Source organism: Planococcus citri, chromosome 5 (assembly GCF_950023065.1).
Source record: "Planococcus citri chromosome 5, ihPlaCitr1.1, whole genome shotgun sequence".
Classification (NCBI taxonomy): Eukaryota; Metazoa; Arthropoda; class Insecta; order Hemiptera; family Pseudococcidae; genus Planococcus; species Planococcus citri.
The window spans coordinates 56,284,508-56,300,611 of NC_088681.1; the positions used below are offsets into that span (position 1 = coordinate 56,284,508).

The window sequence follows — 16,104 nt, forward strand, 5'->3', positions numbered from 1 at the left end:
TTTTCTTGCACGATAATGACGTTTACGACAAATAGATTTTTTTTTTCAAAGATGAGCCGCAGGTGACTAGAATTTGTAATTGGTGTCTCATCCATTGGCTTTGCATGATCACGTCAGACCCGAGTCCACAAATGGACTCGACGTGTGCGGATATTCTGCCATATTTATAAATCAACTCGTTCGTTCGATTAATATTTATATGCTATAGATTCGAATTATCTTAAGGTAGGTGGAGTTCCACTACAGGGTGTCCAGAAATTGAAGACAATAGGGTGGGTCGTCTTGGACTTTTTTTTTGTGGAAAATTTGGGCAGGGATTCGATAAAAAGATACAGGAGACTTCGAAAGACTGGCAGGAGAAATTTTGGATCCTTGATTTGAACCATCAATTTTCTACAGGGGTATCAAACTTCAAAATTTAGGCTACCTACATTAAAAATTGAAAACAAATTTTTTATGATGATTGATGATCATTCAGTGGGCCCTGTGGGATCAAAATTATTTTCTGATGTTCAGTTTTCTGATTAAACAAGTCAAAACAATATATTTTTTTTTACATTTTCGCATCAATTTTGAGGACTTCAGCTCTCCTCTATTCACTTACAAAAGAACCTCACGAGTGTTCAGTAGATATAATTAATTTGATCTGATTTTTTTTTTCAAAAGTAAGAGGACTCCTGGAGTACTCCATCACATAGCAATCCAATCGCAAAACTATGGACCTCAAAATGGTCTAAAAGTCTTGAAATTTCAATTTTCGTCCACTTCCACCTGTAAAAAAAATGGAAAAATAATATGCCTGAAGTGGCAAATACTGATTTCCTGGGCATATTAAGCGTCAAAAATGGCGGGTATATTTTTTGGGCCCCAAATATTTGGAAAATTGCCCAATAATGGTAGGAAAATTTGATTGGGAATCTACGACTGTAGGGATCATATTTTCTAGTCACAAGTCGAGTTTCCTTAAGTTTGGATGTGATTTGAAGTCTGAGCATTCGAAAGGGTAAGGCCCAAAAAGTTGAAAACATTTTTTCCAAAAATAGTCGAAAAATGCGATTGGGCCTCTACAACTTTGGAAATTATCTTTTCTAGTCATAAGTCGAGTTTCAGACGATTTCATAAGTTGTAGCAGCCCATTCGCATTTTTCGATCACTTTTTGGCAATTTTTTTGGAAATTTTGGGCCCAACAAGTACCTACTCTTTTGGACGTGCTGACTAAAAATCACGCTCAAATCTCAAGAAATTCGATTTGTGACTAGAAAGGACGAATTCTAAAATTTTAGCCACCCAATCACATTTTTCGACCTTTTTTGAAGAAATTTTTCGACTTTTTTTGAAGAAATTTTTCGAAAATGTTGGGCTCAAGAAATTGTTTTTTTTTGTGCAGACTTCAAACCGCACCCGAGCTCCAAGAAACTCGATTTGTGAGTAGAAAAAACGATTCTCAGAGTTGTAGCTCCCCAAGCACATTTCACGACCTTTCAGGGACGATTTTTTGAAAATGTTGGTCTCAAAAAATACTCGAAAATGTTGGACAAAAAAAAAAATTTTTTATGCGTAAACTCAAAATCGTGCCAGGGTCCCAAGAAACTCTCTTTGCGGCCAGAAAAAACGATTCTCAGAGAGTTGTATAGCTGCCCAACCCAATCACATTTTATGACTTTTCTGGGCGACTTTTTGAAAATTTTGGGCTCAATAAATACCTACCATTTTAAATGAACAGACACAAAATAACACAGAGACTCCAAGAATCAAGACTAATTGTGGTCAGGTTTCGTCTTTTCTGAGTCAGAAAAGACGAAACCTAAAATTTTAGCTGCCCAATCCCATTTTTCGACTTTTTTTGGGAATTTTTTTTCGAAAACGTTGGGCTGAAATCGTTTTTTTATGCGCAAACTCAAAATCGAGCCCAGGCTCTTAAGAAACTCAATTTGTGAGGAAAAAAACGATTCTCAGAGTTGTAACTGCCTAATCACATTTCATCACCTTTCATGGGTGATTTTTTGAAAAATTTGGACCCAAAAAATACAACTTTGAATGCGAAGACTTCAAATTGCACGCAGACTTCATGAAACCAGACTTGTGACTAGAAAATATGATTTTCAGAGTTGTAGCTGTCCAAGTGTCCAATCACATTTTTTGAAAAATTTTGAACCAAAAAATACCCTCTTCCCTCCCTCTCTCAAAAAAATTCCAGGAAACAAGGCTTGTCGCTAGAGAACAGCTGCCCAATCACATTTATCGACCATTTTTGGACATTTTTTTTGAATATTTTGTGCCCAAAAGGTACCCTTTCTTATGCACAGACTCGAAATCGAACCTATGAACTTCAGGAAACTCTCCTATTCGGTAGATAATATGATCAATTGACTCAAAAAATTAATTTAAAAAAAAAACTAAGACCGACGTTTCGTAAAATAAAAATCTTTTACCAACGAATTGATCTACTTTTTTTGAAACATTCATTCGCGAACGAATTGATTCGTATAAGTGACTCGTTAGCGAAGGAATCGATTTGTAGTTGTATAAGCGATTCGTTCGCGAAGGAATCGATTCGTATATTAAGTGACTCGTTCACGAACGAATCGATCCGTATAAGTGACTCGTTCGCGAACGAATCGATTCGTACAAGTGACTCGTTCGCGAACGAATTGATTCATATAAGTGATTCGTTTGCGAACGAATCGATTCATTTACTCAATTTTTGGTGAATCATTCACGAACGAATTGAATTATTTTTTGTGAATCATTCGCGAACGAATTGAATCATTTTTTGTGAATCATTCGCGAACGAATTGACTCGTATTAGTGACTCATTCGCGAACGAATTGTTTCATAAATTAAAGCATTTTGAAATTTTCATGGGGTGACTTTGCACAAAATTCATTAAAAAATTAATTTCTCAGCAACGGCTGAACCGATTTCGATCAAATTTTAAATGTCACAACTAGGCTACTAGCCGGACATTTTGACATCATCATCAAGTCCCAAAAGATCAAAGCTTCCAAGTTTATAGAGCGACAAAATTTTTTTTCGAAATTTTTTAAAACTCATTACCTGTGTAGAAAATGGCTGAATCGATTTTGATGAAACTTGAAATCTAAGTAGGCCTCCACGATCTCTATAATGTCGGACTTTCACCATGATCCAAAAGTTCGTAGCTTTCAAATTAAATCGAAAATTCAAAAAAAAAATTGTATATATATATAATATATTATATAAGGTATTATCAATATCTACTTTTGTAACGTTATGGCACCATTTAGTTGAACGTTGTTGTGGCACCAGGTAGCGATGATAATCATTCTTCGTCAACGCAGAATCTTAATAGTGTTTTGTCATATGCACTTACATGAATGAAATAGGTAATCCTTATCCGTTAAATTCGAAAAATCAATCTTCGTTTTTCTATATGTTCACGAAGGTTTTCTTGTAACATCCGCAAACGTTCAAATGCTCGTGACAAAAATCATACTGCAGTTCTCTGCATCAGAAACGCGTTCAATAATCATGCTCGTACATACGTACCATAAATTTTCAATTATTTGGGCGTTGGGCCTCATTTTGAGAGGGTAACAGTAGGTAAGATGACTACTTATTATTTTTTTCCCCATGTTATTGTTACAGTGTGTCCATTAGAAAAATATCGAGCAACCCCCCCCCCTCCTTTGAAAAGTATTGTGTCAAAATATTTCAGTCGCATAATCAACATTACTACTTATATGTACTTATTTTCAATACGAAACTTCTCCAGGGGTTGTCCTCTATTTTCGAACACGCAGTAAATCATTGATAAGGTGTCTAGTGTGCATAATGCACCCAGGATTTCATTTGAAATTCACTTCTTTCTTATGTAAGAAGGAAATGTCTCTGCTGCATCTTATATCCCCTCACCCTCAACTTGTAAAAACTTAATTCCATGAACGATGTTTGAAACATTCATTGTCATTACCACCTACATAATTATAATTATTCTTTACGAAGTGTTGAGTATAGGTCTAGGTACCATATTCTAATCGTGTAAAATTTTTCCACCAACTGTTCGCGGAATAGTGATTATTAATTTCATATTTTTTATTAATTTATGTTTCAGTTATCGCTGCATCGATACGCAAGATATTGACGGCGACGAGCAGTACTCGGATAGGAAACTTATGATTCATCATGAAGTGGTCGCAACTGCTTTGCCAAAGATTCCTAAAAGGTATTTGCATGTAGGTTTCGACAATTTTCATAATACTTTCTAAGTACATCATTTCTATAGGGGGGGGGGGGTACCTTTGCCCCAATCTAGCAAGAATGAGGAAGTGCAAGGAGCTGAGAGTGCTGAGAGTAACATTTGGGGAGATGGAATTTTTTCAAGAATGAGACTGAACCATCTGGCTCCATTTAGAGATCGTGATGCAAAAAAGTCAGCAGAAAAGAGTGAGATTTGGGCACTCAGTGAGTTACTAAGAAGAGAGGACACTGAAGCGTTGAATCTGATGAGTAAATGAGTAGGTATGTAGATATACCTACACGAGTGGAATAGATGAGAAAAATCAATTTTCAAACTGCGATTAACTCAGTGATGCCAGTGAAAAAATCTCTAAACAGTTTTCATACGCATTCTCATATAGGTAAAAAATTGACCATTAAATAATAAGTCAGCCATGTGAATACTTCTACGCAAATGCTTACCTACAATTCTAGCATCTGTGTGCATTTAAAAATACGCACGTAAAATTATATAGGTCAAAAACACGATACAGCTAAACATTTTATAAAAATAACACGCCAATGGTTCGATAATTTACGGCCGCGTATTATTTTCAAGTGCAATGTAAGTAAGCAATTATTACTTTACACGTGAGCACTTGAAAGTGATAAAAGCGAGCTTATCATCGAAACGTTACCGCATTGCCTCTCGTTGATAATTTTAAAGAAAATTATTTCACCTTTTTTTCTTGTTTTCTTTTTTTTTATATCGCGTACCTACTTACTTGGTGTACATTTGAATTTTTTTTCACAAATCTATCATTATGTAAGCATCTGTATAGCCTTTTCATAAACTTATTTTGATTACGGTACCTTTAAAAATGGTAGGGCATTTTTTTAAATTTAATTTTTCGATCTTTTTGAGTTGAAAAAAAATCCGTCTGTATTTTTTCTTCTGTCCTGTTTTATGTAGGTGGTAAAATAATCCACTGCGATGTACTTTTACTTTTAAAACAATGTTGATTCAACATTCGAGATTCTCAAATGCATTTAATTGAGTGCGGTACCTTGAAAAATGGTAAGGTATTTTTGATTTTTCGATCTTTATGATTTGAAAAAAAAATCCTTCTGTATTTTTTCTTCTGTCCTGTTTTATGTAGGTGCTAAAATAATCCACTGCGATGTATACTTTTACTTTTAAAACAATGTTGATTCACCAAAACCTAATTATCAAGTCTTCTAAATACCATTTCACGTAACGAATTGAGTTTGCAAAACACCTTATATATGGCAATTTACATAACTTAACGTTTCTGAGATCGAAATAAGTAACAATGGCCCGTTTAAAAACACGAAAATTGTCAAAAATATAGTAGGTAGTAGGTACCTATACCTACTCGTAATGTATGTAAAAACTAAATAAATCATATTGAAAACAGTAAACACGTTTGATTACTTTTAAATTTATGAAATTTTCCAAGAGATGAAGACTTCATATAGTTGTTTGAGAGATAGAAAAGAATTTGTAAAAGTCATAGAAGAATTTATGATAATATTCGGAGAATTGATTTGAATAGAAAGAGAGTGTTGACAAAAGATAACTGATCGGAGTAAAGAAATAGGTATAGGTAATCATTCTGTGAAAGCAATATTTCCCACTGCTAATTAAGTCAGTTAATTTGTGTAATCGTAATATTGATAAGCCATGAAAAATTATTCAATAGCGAGTCTCGTGATGGGCTTAATCATCAGCTTCGTTATCGCTATTTGCCTACATTATAAGTTAGAAGAGTTGCATACTTGTTGTGTCGGAGGAACTATAGGTATGGTTTATTCCCAGGGGAAAATAATTTATTTGTTTACTTCTATGTTTAGGTCTGATCTTATCTGGTCTGATCTGATCTGGTTACGTTAGATCAAAGACGTCCAAAAAGATCAAATTAGGTCTAATCAAAAAATAGATCTGATCAAAATTGATTCTTGGGGTAAATAATAAAATTTGATCAGGTGTGATCGGATCCAAATGTTGATCTGGACAGATTTAATTAGAGTTAGTCGCAGACCATATAGTACCTAGGTACTACATAGATTCATGAATATTCATGGTCTGAGATATGATAATTATGATTTATGATATGATCTGATCTAGTAAGACATGATGGAACATGATCAGCCCGGTTTGATTTGATCTAATCAACCAGGTGTTATCAGATCTGATCAATATCGCTTCCTCAGGGAAAATAATTCGATTTGATCAGGTATGATCAGACTCAAATGTTCATCTGAGCATATCCAATTGGAATTAGTCAGACCAAATTGGATCTAGAAATGTCCAGATCTGATCATCATCTCATATCTAAACAGATCTAATAAATGCTGGTTTCTCTGAGAAAATGATTAAAAATCTGAGCAAATTCAATAAAAGTCAGTCAGAATGTCTAACAAAATTTGATCCAGGGATGTTCAAATTTGACTTGATCCAATCAAATGTGATCGAAGATGTCTAAACAATTCTGATCTTAAAATCAGCATACCTATCTAAAACGATCTGTCCGGATTAAATTATAGCTTTGATCAATCCCAACTTACTGGGGAAAATGATTGAATTTGATCAGATCCGTTCATTCTGATCTGATCAGATTTGTTCAGATGTTATAAAACATGTCCAAAAATAGGTGTTATCTGATAAATCTAATCAAACAGATCTGATCTGATTTACTTAATAATCAAACTGATGTGATGTGATCTGATTTAATCAAATAGATCTAATCAGATCTGATCAATAAGTGCTCCCTCAGATAAAATAATTGGATTTGATCAGGTGTGATCAAATTTGAATGTTGATCTGAACAGATCCAATTAGAATCAGTCTGAGTGAAAAAGCAATGATTTTAAAAATGATTAGTAAAAGTAGTGAAAAAGTAGTGAATTTAGTCAAATAGGTAGGTAGTGAAAAAATAAAAAAATTAAATGCGCAAAAAACCTTCAAATCATTGAAAAAAGGGTTTATTTTTGATGAAATTAAAAAATATTTTGCACCATGTACAAATTTTTTTTGAAATTTTAATTTTTTTGAAAAGATCTGATCTGGTCTTATCTGATCTTCTTATCAATACCGCTTTCCTGAAGAAGCAAAGATTGGTCAGATCAATTAAAAAATGATAAAAACAAAAAAAAATTTTTAAAAACAGAAAATAAAAAAATAAAAAAAAATTGAAAAATTGAAAATAAGAAAATGAGAAATGAAAAAAATAAAAAATAAGTAGGTATAAAATAAAAAATGAAAAAATTTAATCAAATTAAAATCCAAGGGGTAGGGGGTTAAGAATAATTTGGAAGGTAGTGATTTTTTTAAAGGTATATAGTAAAAAAGTGGGGAAAAGGTAGTACATACCTAATTTTCGGTCAAAAAAATCCCTGTAGACACCTCCAAATAGATCTGATCAGATCTATATGTTAGGTACCAAGTCCGAAATTGTACAATTCGGGGTTGGTACAGCCAATTTTGTACCATTTCCGAAGTGTCCGGACCAAGCGTGAATATTACTTTTTCATCGGACTTGGTTTGTACCATGCCCGGAGGGTCCGGACACTTCGGAGATGGTACAAAATTGGCTGTACCAACCCCGAATTGTACAATTTCGGACTTGGTACCTAACATATACATAATGAAACATATCCATATCTACTCGTATTTAGTGATCAATCCAGCTATTTGGCAGAAATGATTGAATCTGATCAGGTGTGATCAGATCTGAACCCTAATCTGACTGGATTCAATTCAAAATAGTCAGACCAAATAAAATCAAGAGAATGCCCTGATCTGATTCTTGATCTGATTTAGTGTAATAAGATCTGATCAAAAAAATTCAGAAAAAATACAAAACTGTGGTATGACATGTCATTCATCTATCGAGAGAATAATATGGGATTAGATCAAATCAGGAAAAAAAATCTCTATCTTAGCAAACCTGCTTTAATAATAGTGCTGATCTGAAAAGAAAAAATCTACCTAGGGCAATAAAATGATGAGATTTCAGTAGAATCCAATTTGGTCCAAGCATTTATCAGATGAGAGTGAACAGCTGATGTTATTTGATCTGATCAGATTTGGGCAGACCTGTTTAGACCCATTTGATGAGATTTGATCAGATCCAGTTTGGACTTACTCTGATCAGACTTGATCGAAAATCAGATCAGATCAGATCTAGCTAGGCATTCATTGGATCCGATTTTTTTGATATTGATGATTAGTTCATTTTTACCGGAGATAGTCAGATCCATCCAAATGTTTCGAAGTTGGCTGATTTGATAACCTCACTTATCATCTAAACGAATAAAATTTCCGCTCAATGAAAAATGATGAGGTTTTATTAAATCTGATCAGATCTGTTATGACCCATGGGATTAAAATCAGATCTGACTAGATTAGATCAGATTTGGACATTCCCAGAATCCAATTCGATTCGAGCGCTGATTTCAACTGATCACATTTTCAATTAGGGTACCCAAGTGATCAGATCTGCTCAGAACAGACCTGTATGATCCGACTATGTTTGTTCAGATCAGGTCCAGACGTTTCGTTTATTCGATTCGATCCGAGCACTAATCTGAGCTGATAAAATCTCTCATCAGAAGAAAAGGATCACAATATCTCATTCATTATATATGATCAGATTAAAAATTATAAAATCTCTTTTCCAAAGAAAGGTTTTAATCATGGATACCCGATGCCTAAGAGTTCAAACATAATTAGAAAAAGTCTGACAAAATATCAAAGGGTAGGTAATTTTTTGAAAGTTTGATCAAATTATTTTTTTCCAAAACTTGAACTTGGAAAATTTCAGAAACTGATGATTAAACCAGTACCTGCCTATCTAATCAGGTACCTACATTATTATTGCTTTCATCAGCAGACCCAATCTCCCCCCCCCTGGGTTCGCAATTATAATCCTAGAATAACTCAAAAAAGAGGAAATGACACCGATATTCATAGAGATATGTAATATATTTCAGAAAATCTCACCTCGAGTATTTTTTAAATTTCCAGGTGGGATTCATTGTTCGAAAACGAAGCCAGCAGAGATATGGAATTCGTAGTCGGGCCCGAATGGGACCAATGGAGGTTCCCGGCTCATCAAGCTGTTATGTGTAACAATGAGGTCTTCAGAGCCATGCTGGAAGGCCCATTGGCCAATGACGAGAAAACCATCGTTATCGAAGACGTAGACGGAAGAGCATTTAATCTTCTTTTGAGGTAAGTTGACAAATTATACCAGTACATAGCATAATTTGCCTATACATACTCTCGTATAGACTTGCCTCATCGTATTGAACTTTAAAGACTTTTTTTTCCTTCTCAAAATGTATCTTATTATCCGTTAAGAACACTCTCATATAATGATACTGTATGGAGAAGAGGTTTTGTCATAAATAAAAGGTTTATTGATACGTGATATATGGCCGAGCCGAAAAAAGAACTACGCGTATTTATCCATAAAATTAGCATAGCATTACCATAATTAACGTTTGTTTGCGAATTAACTGTATTAACAAATATGTCATGTGTCAACATCGGGAAATCGAAGAGTATCTCAAAGAGGCCGATTTGTCTTGTATTTTGTATGTACCTTACCTACCTATAGGTATTACAGACAGCGATTATGCTTAGGTACTTTTTTTTTCTTATATTCTATGTAGTTACTTATTTAGGTACGTGTTGAGTGATTTTTTTTGCGTTGTCTTTTATCTCGCGTTACATTGGTTGAAAATTTGTCGATGGAATGTGTTTAGCGAGATGATCCTGTGACTGGATTTTTGTGGTTCGGAGAGGAAGTTGATTTATAAATTTCGGATTCAATTCATCGAGCTGAACTGCTCTAAAACGTAATTTTTTGCAATTAGGTGTATTGGTAGGTATTTTCATTCCATTTTCACTTCAGGTAGACACCTACTAGGCTACTACATACTTGGTCATTTGATTGAAACTTCAAGCTATGATTTTCATCATTCATCGAATGAGAGATTCAAAGATCAATCTATTATTATAAAAAATCGTTTTACACAGTCTAAAAATTTTTTCTATGAGCAATTTTTTTGGTTGTTCGCGTACCTGGGTCTTCTGTTGTTATTTACCTATATGTGCCTTTCCCATTTTCTCAAACCTTTTGGACATCATTTTGCTGCGAAATACAGTCAAATTGTAGCTGAGACGAACAATTTTGAAAAAAATCGTTAAAAACAAGGAAATGTTTGAATCATTCAAATGAATGACCATGACCCATCCCATAGTACTCGAGTGGATGAACAAAAAATGGCATTATGACAAATTTGGGGGGGGGGCGAATTTGATTCAAGATTTCCAATTTGGTCGTGCCGTAGATTTTGAAAATTTTGAATTTTTTTCAAATTGTGTTTGCACCTTCAATTTTGAAGGTAGGCAATTTGTCATAATAACACTAGGTATATTTTGTTCGTCCACTTGAACATTATCCGGGTTAATGAAGTCATTTCAATGAATGCAAACATTTTCTTACCATTCTTACCATCTATCTGTAAATCGAAGAAATTACACCATTTTTGAGCAAAAATTGACCAATTCTGAAAAATTTGCCGAAATATTAGGCCTAAGACGACATTTCAGTAACTCATAGTATTCAAGTGGACGAACAAAAAAAAATCCTTATGACAAATTGCCTGCCTTCAGAATTGAAGGCGCAAATACAATTTGAAAATTCAAAAAGTTCAAAATCTAGGGCACGACAAATTTGGAAATTTTGAATCAAATTCGCCCCCCCCCCCTCCAAATTTCGAAGATGGGTAATTTGTCATAATGCCATTTTTTGTTTATTCTTTCAAATACTAAGTATTTGTATAGGCACTTCTTAAGAAACTCTTAAAAACCAAAAAAATAAGTACCTAGGTTTTTTCATGCAGTAAACCCCTGCTCATGTAGAAGAACTGTCTGCAAATTACTACATATTTCGAGAATCACTTTGTTATTATTTAATCATGTTTAGTACAATATTCAATATTAGGTACTTTACTTCAAGTAAGTAATTTTAAAAGTTTTTTGAAAAAATTACTAATGACCAAGTTGCTGTTGAGTGTGAAAGGAGGAGTATCGATAAGGCCATTTTTTGGGCCCGGACAGTTATCGACTCGACCACTCTTAAAATGTTGTAATAAATATACCAAATACGAATCCGTGGTTAGTTGACCCAAAATGACCACTTTTTGGGCTCCAGGGGTTCCCAAAGTTGCGAATAAAGAAATAATTTTACGAACCACTGAGTATTATTTTCAAAAACTTTTTTAGCGTAATATATCTGTTTGAACCTGATAAACGTCATGCGAGATGATTTTTCTATTTTTGACCCTCGGCGGGGACAGAAATTGGGAGGTTTTGATTTTTTGAAAATTTTGGAACCACAACTTTGGACCTACCCCTTTGAGCCCCGCTAAAAAGCCTTTTACAGTTAATTAGTATCTGAAAGAGGCCCATCTTACCAAATTTTGAGCCCAATAAAATTTTGCGCTGGTACTCAAAAATCCAATTTTCCAATTTTTTGCAATTTCGATATTTTGGGAACCCCTGGAAAACTAGAAACCTGCGGTTTGCGCCAAACGTAACGTTTTGAGGTACATATTCAATTATCCAAATGAAAAAGTTTACTTAAACTCCCTGCATATTCGTAATTTTGAACCCTTATTTTAGAGCCCCCCACTTTTGGCACCCCTAAAAAAGGTGTTTGTGCATATTTTTTCAAATAATTTGGAGAATTTACATTTGAAACGCTTTAGCAAGTACTCGATAATTTTTCATTTGATTTCTCCTGTAACTTTCAAAATTTGAGCTTTTTGGGGTCAAATTCTGACATTTTTACTTCGTTAAAATCGTAAAAACGTTATTTTCACGTCTTTTCGAAGAGTTAAATCTTAGAATTTGACCCAAAATAGCTGAATTTTGAATGTTACAGGAAAAATCATATGAAAAATTATCGAGCACTTGCTAGTGTGTTTCAAGAATAATTTCATTTTTTGGACCCATTTTTTCGAAAAATTGTCGCTCTCGTTTCGCTCAAGCAGTATAATTTCATCTTCATTTTCATATAATCTTCGCACATCACGAAACGTTTTCGAAAATTACCTCTGATTTCAATTTTTTCATGCCAAGAAATTAAAAACGACAAAAAAAACCATCTCCAATCACCATAAAATGTAATTTAAGCAAAGATGCAGCTTACCGTGGTGGGGTAGGGTGGGGTAGGGTTTAGTTTGTCAATGTGCATTTTGCATTCCCCAGGAATCCAGCCGTTGAAACGATTTCGCGATTTGTGGTAGGGTCAGTTGGGTATTCAAACTTTCACAACTTCAAATTAATCTTTTCTACTACTTATTGAATTTGGTTATTTTATTTATAGGTAGGTATTGTAAAAAGTTGAAAGTTCAAATTTCAAAATGGCGCTGTGAGTGGGAGCTACCATTTAAAATTCTGAAAAATTTCCATAGATGTACTTTTTGACGCTTTTTTGAAATATTTAAGTTTCGAGATGGGATCTCTCAATGGAGGGGGAGCACCCCCACCCTACATTTTGGGTGAAACTTTCGAAAGAAAATCTGGAGCATGTGATATATCGAATTCTATGTTTCTGGTGATGCTGAACACGAATATGACGTCAGATTTTTGATAGGACCCCATCCATGGCCCCCAGCACCTCCCTAAAGGGGGTAAAAGTTCAAAAAAGTGTTTTGTTCGTGCGACACATGAAATAGTATGTTTTTGGTGACGCTGAACACGAATTCGACGTCAGATTTTTGATTGGACCCGTCCACGGCTCCCAGCACCTCCCCAAATGGGGGTGACCCCCAAAAAAATGGTTACATTCGTGTGACACATGAAATAGTATGTTTTCGATATCGCTGAACACGAATATAGCCATAGTTTTTTAAATCGACTTCATCCATGGCCCCCCAGAACCTCCCCCAATAGGTAAAAGTCCAAAAAAATTGCTGGGGGCCGTGGATGGGGTCATTGGGGTCCAATCAAAAATCTGACGTCATATTCGTGTTCAACGTCACCAAAAACATAGAATTCGATACATCACATGCCCCCGATTTTCTTTCGAAAGTTTCACCAAGAATTGTCTATGACAAAAAGCGTAATTTTCTTGTTTTATTCATTAAGTAGGTAATTTTTTTCGTTTCTTTTTTATATTTCTCACTTTTCATTCATCTATCAATTCCCATCATTTTTTTATGCTTTCATTTTTTCTATTATTATTTTTACTAATATTATTATTCATCAAGTATTCATTTTCCATTCTTTTTAATTCTTCGTTTTATTTCACTTCAAGTATCACGTCTTGGGGGAAGGGAACTAATGACAAATGTAGGGAACGGTCAGAACTGTTGGCCGACGATCATGAACAATACTTGGCCTATGTGTTGCACATGGAAAATCAACTGGCAGCTGATTGTATTAGGTTTTTCTGAAATGAGTTTAATTTGGAGATTATTGAGGGGGCAACGGTGTACGCAATTTGGAAAAACTCATTTTTGACCATGGTTTTTGGTACCTACAACTTTTCAAGGCAAACAAAACAGGTTCTCTCATAAAATAGACTATCTATAAGATTGAAGGCTCTACAGGCAAATCAATGTTCCAGGGTATCCCAAAATTTCTATGAACTATTGTTTCCAGCTCTTTCAATTTCAAACGTAGACAATATCACGAAAGAACATTTTTTATTCGACTTGAAAAGTTACACCAGAATTTACCTCCAAAATTGACAAAAATTCAATTTTTGAAAATTTTGAGAAACTTGCAAAAAAAATATTCTATTCGCAAAATATGGTTGCCTGTAGTGCCTTCAGTTTCACAGATAGGCAATTTTGTAAGAGACCCTTTTTTATTCATCATGAAAAATTATGCCAGAATCCATGGTCAAAAATTGGATTTTCGAAAATCCATACACACTCCTGCAATCCTGCATCTTAAATTTCCAGATTAGACTCATTTCACTTCAGGAAATTTTCAAAGTTTTTTGAAAAAATTACAAATGACCAATAAGTTGCATGTTGAGTATGAAATTTATTCCAATTGCTGAGAGCAGTCAGGTTTTCTCTACAGGACGTGATGTTCAGGGAATATTCAGGAAAAACTGTTGGAAATTTTATTCACAATACCTAGCTAGGTATTCTTGTGTAAAGTGAAAAAATTTCGCAAGACCAATTGTTTTTCATATAATTTGTTATTCTGAGTAAGCTATGCATGAATCTACCTAGTTTAATCAAATGTTCACTAATCAGTGCATTTGTTTTGTGCTTTTTTTCCACAGATACATGTACGGTCAAAAAGTGGAATTCAGAACATACGATCAAGCTTTAGCCACCATTTACGCAGCTAACAAATACCTGTGCCCCGAATTAGTGAAAACCTGCGTCATTTATCTGGATAAAGAAATCAATAACGAAACTGTCATATTCATCTATCGTCAATTACGGTTATTCTCATCCACCTTTGATAATTTACCATCGGATAAGCCTTTCGATTTACCCTCGGCTCCCCCCGAAGAAGACGAAAAGGGTAATCCGATCCAACCAGTTGGAGGGCAGAATGACCAAAGTGGCACGCTTATGACTCGTTATTGTAATTCGTTGATGTACAATTGCTTGCATTATATGGATACAAATGCGGAAGATTTATTGACCACTGATGCTTTGGAAGATCTGAATCAGAGCCAGTTGTACGATATCGTGACTCGAGATACTCTACGTAAGTACCTACTTCACTCTTATTCAATTATACGTACCTATCTTAGTATTTATAAAGCTTATTATGTAAGTGCATGGGTATACTTATTCAATTATTAGGTATTCATTTTTATGTAGGTACCTACTAGAAATAGATTTCAATTTGAAATCTTTTTAAAAATTTATACCAACTCGATGTACCTATTTGGTTGGTAATTTTTTCTGAAATGCCAAATTTCCGGATTAAATGTCTTCCAAAAAGAGGAAAACAAAATTTTTTAGCTACTTTTATCAAATTTCAAGCCTCATTCACTCTTTATTAAAAATTCAACTTATCAAAAATAACTCGAGGAAAATTATAGAAAATAGAGAGAAAAAACATTAAAGAGGGAGAGATTATGCATCCCCTCCCTTTACTATAGAAAAAAATAAATTTCTGTGGCTCATTTCTAAAAATAAATTTTAAAAATTACTTATCAAGTTGAAAAACATGGTGGAAATTTCATTCTGAAGAATCGAAGAAATGGCTGTAGGTATTTTGAGTTGACTAATGGAAATGCAGCGTTGGATATTTCTGATTTTGGTTCCCTCGACGATTTTTGATTCGTTCGGTTTCGTTCTTTTGGACAGATGAAGGAACGAGTTGACAACGAAAATTCAATTCTGAAACTACCGTAAAATTTTACCAATGTAATGAACAAAAATATGTAAATTATTTCTGAAAATGAGAGAACTTTTTGAGTAAGAATATTTTTTAATACCTTTTGAAGAATTTTAAAACTTTGAAAATTCTGGCTTGAGCATATTCGCCTTCATGATTGAATAAAGTTTTTCCACTCAAAATTCGAATCAGGAAGTTGGCTTTTGGATATTCTGGAAGATTTGACCAATCTGCAGGTAGTTTGAAAGGTTCCAAGGAATCATTGAAGGCTCAGGCTCCATAATGATGATCCAAAAAGTAACAGCAATCTGGAATGAGTGTTGAAGTGTCATCAATTTTGAATTATTATTACCTACTTGATCATCTTGATATAGATACCTTTGTTTGAAATACTTACTCATTTTGATACAATTCGACGCTTATTTTCGATTCAAAACGAAATTTTAAACGTTACTTTTTCAATACGGATTATCACGAAGAACTATAAACA

General features: G+C 34.1%; 1 protein-coding gene across 10 annotated transcripts in view; it reads left to right on the plus strand.

Annotated features, from left to right (window-relative positions):
* LOC135846637 (BTB/POZ domain-containing protein 2-like) overlaps positions 1-16,104 on the plus strand; it is a 136,954-nt gene that overhangs the window by 114,058 nt on the left and 6,792 nt on the right. For 5 of the 10 annotated variants that reach the window (XM_065365850.1, XM_065365843.1, XM_065365847.1 and 2 more), the window contains exons 2-4: positions 4,095-4,215; positions 9,249-9,455; positions 14,539-14,975. In XM_065365850.1, the coding sequence (XP_065221922.1) occupies positions 4,166-4,215; positions 9,249-9,455; positions 14,539-14,975 (694 nt within the window). In that variant the 5' untranslated portion in view covers positions 4,095-4,165. The remainder of the gene's footprint in view (positions 1-4,094; positions 4,216-9,248; positions 9,456-14,538; positions 14,976-16,104) is intronic. The other 5 variants (XM_065365845.1, XM_065365842.1, XM_065365851.1 and 2 more) reach the window with 1 other exon arrangement.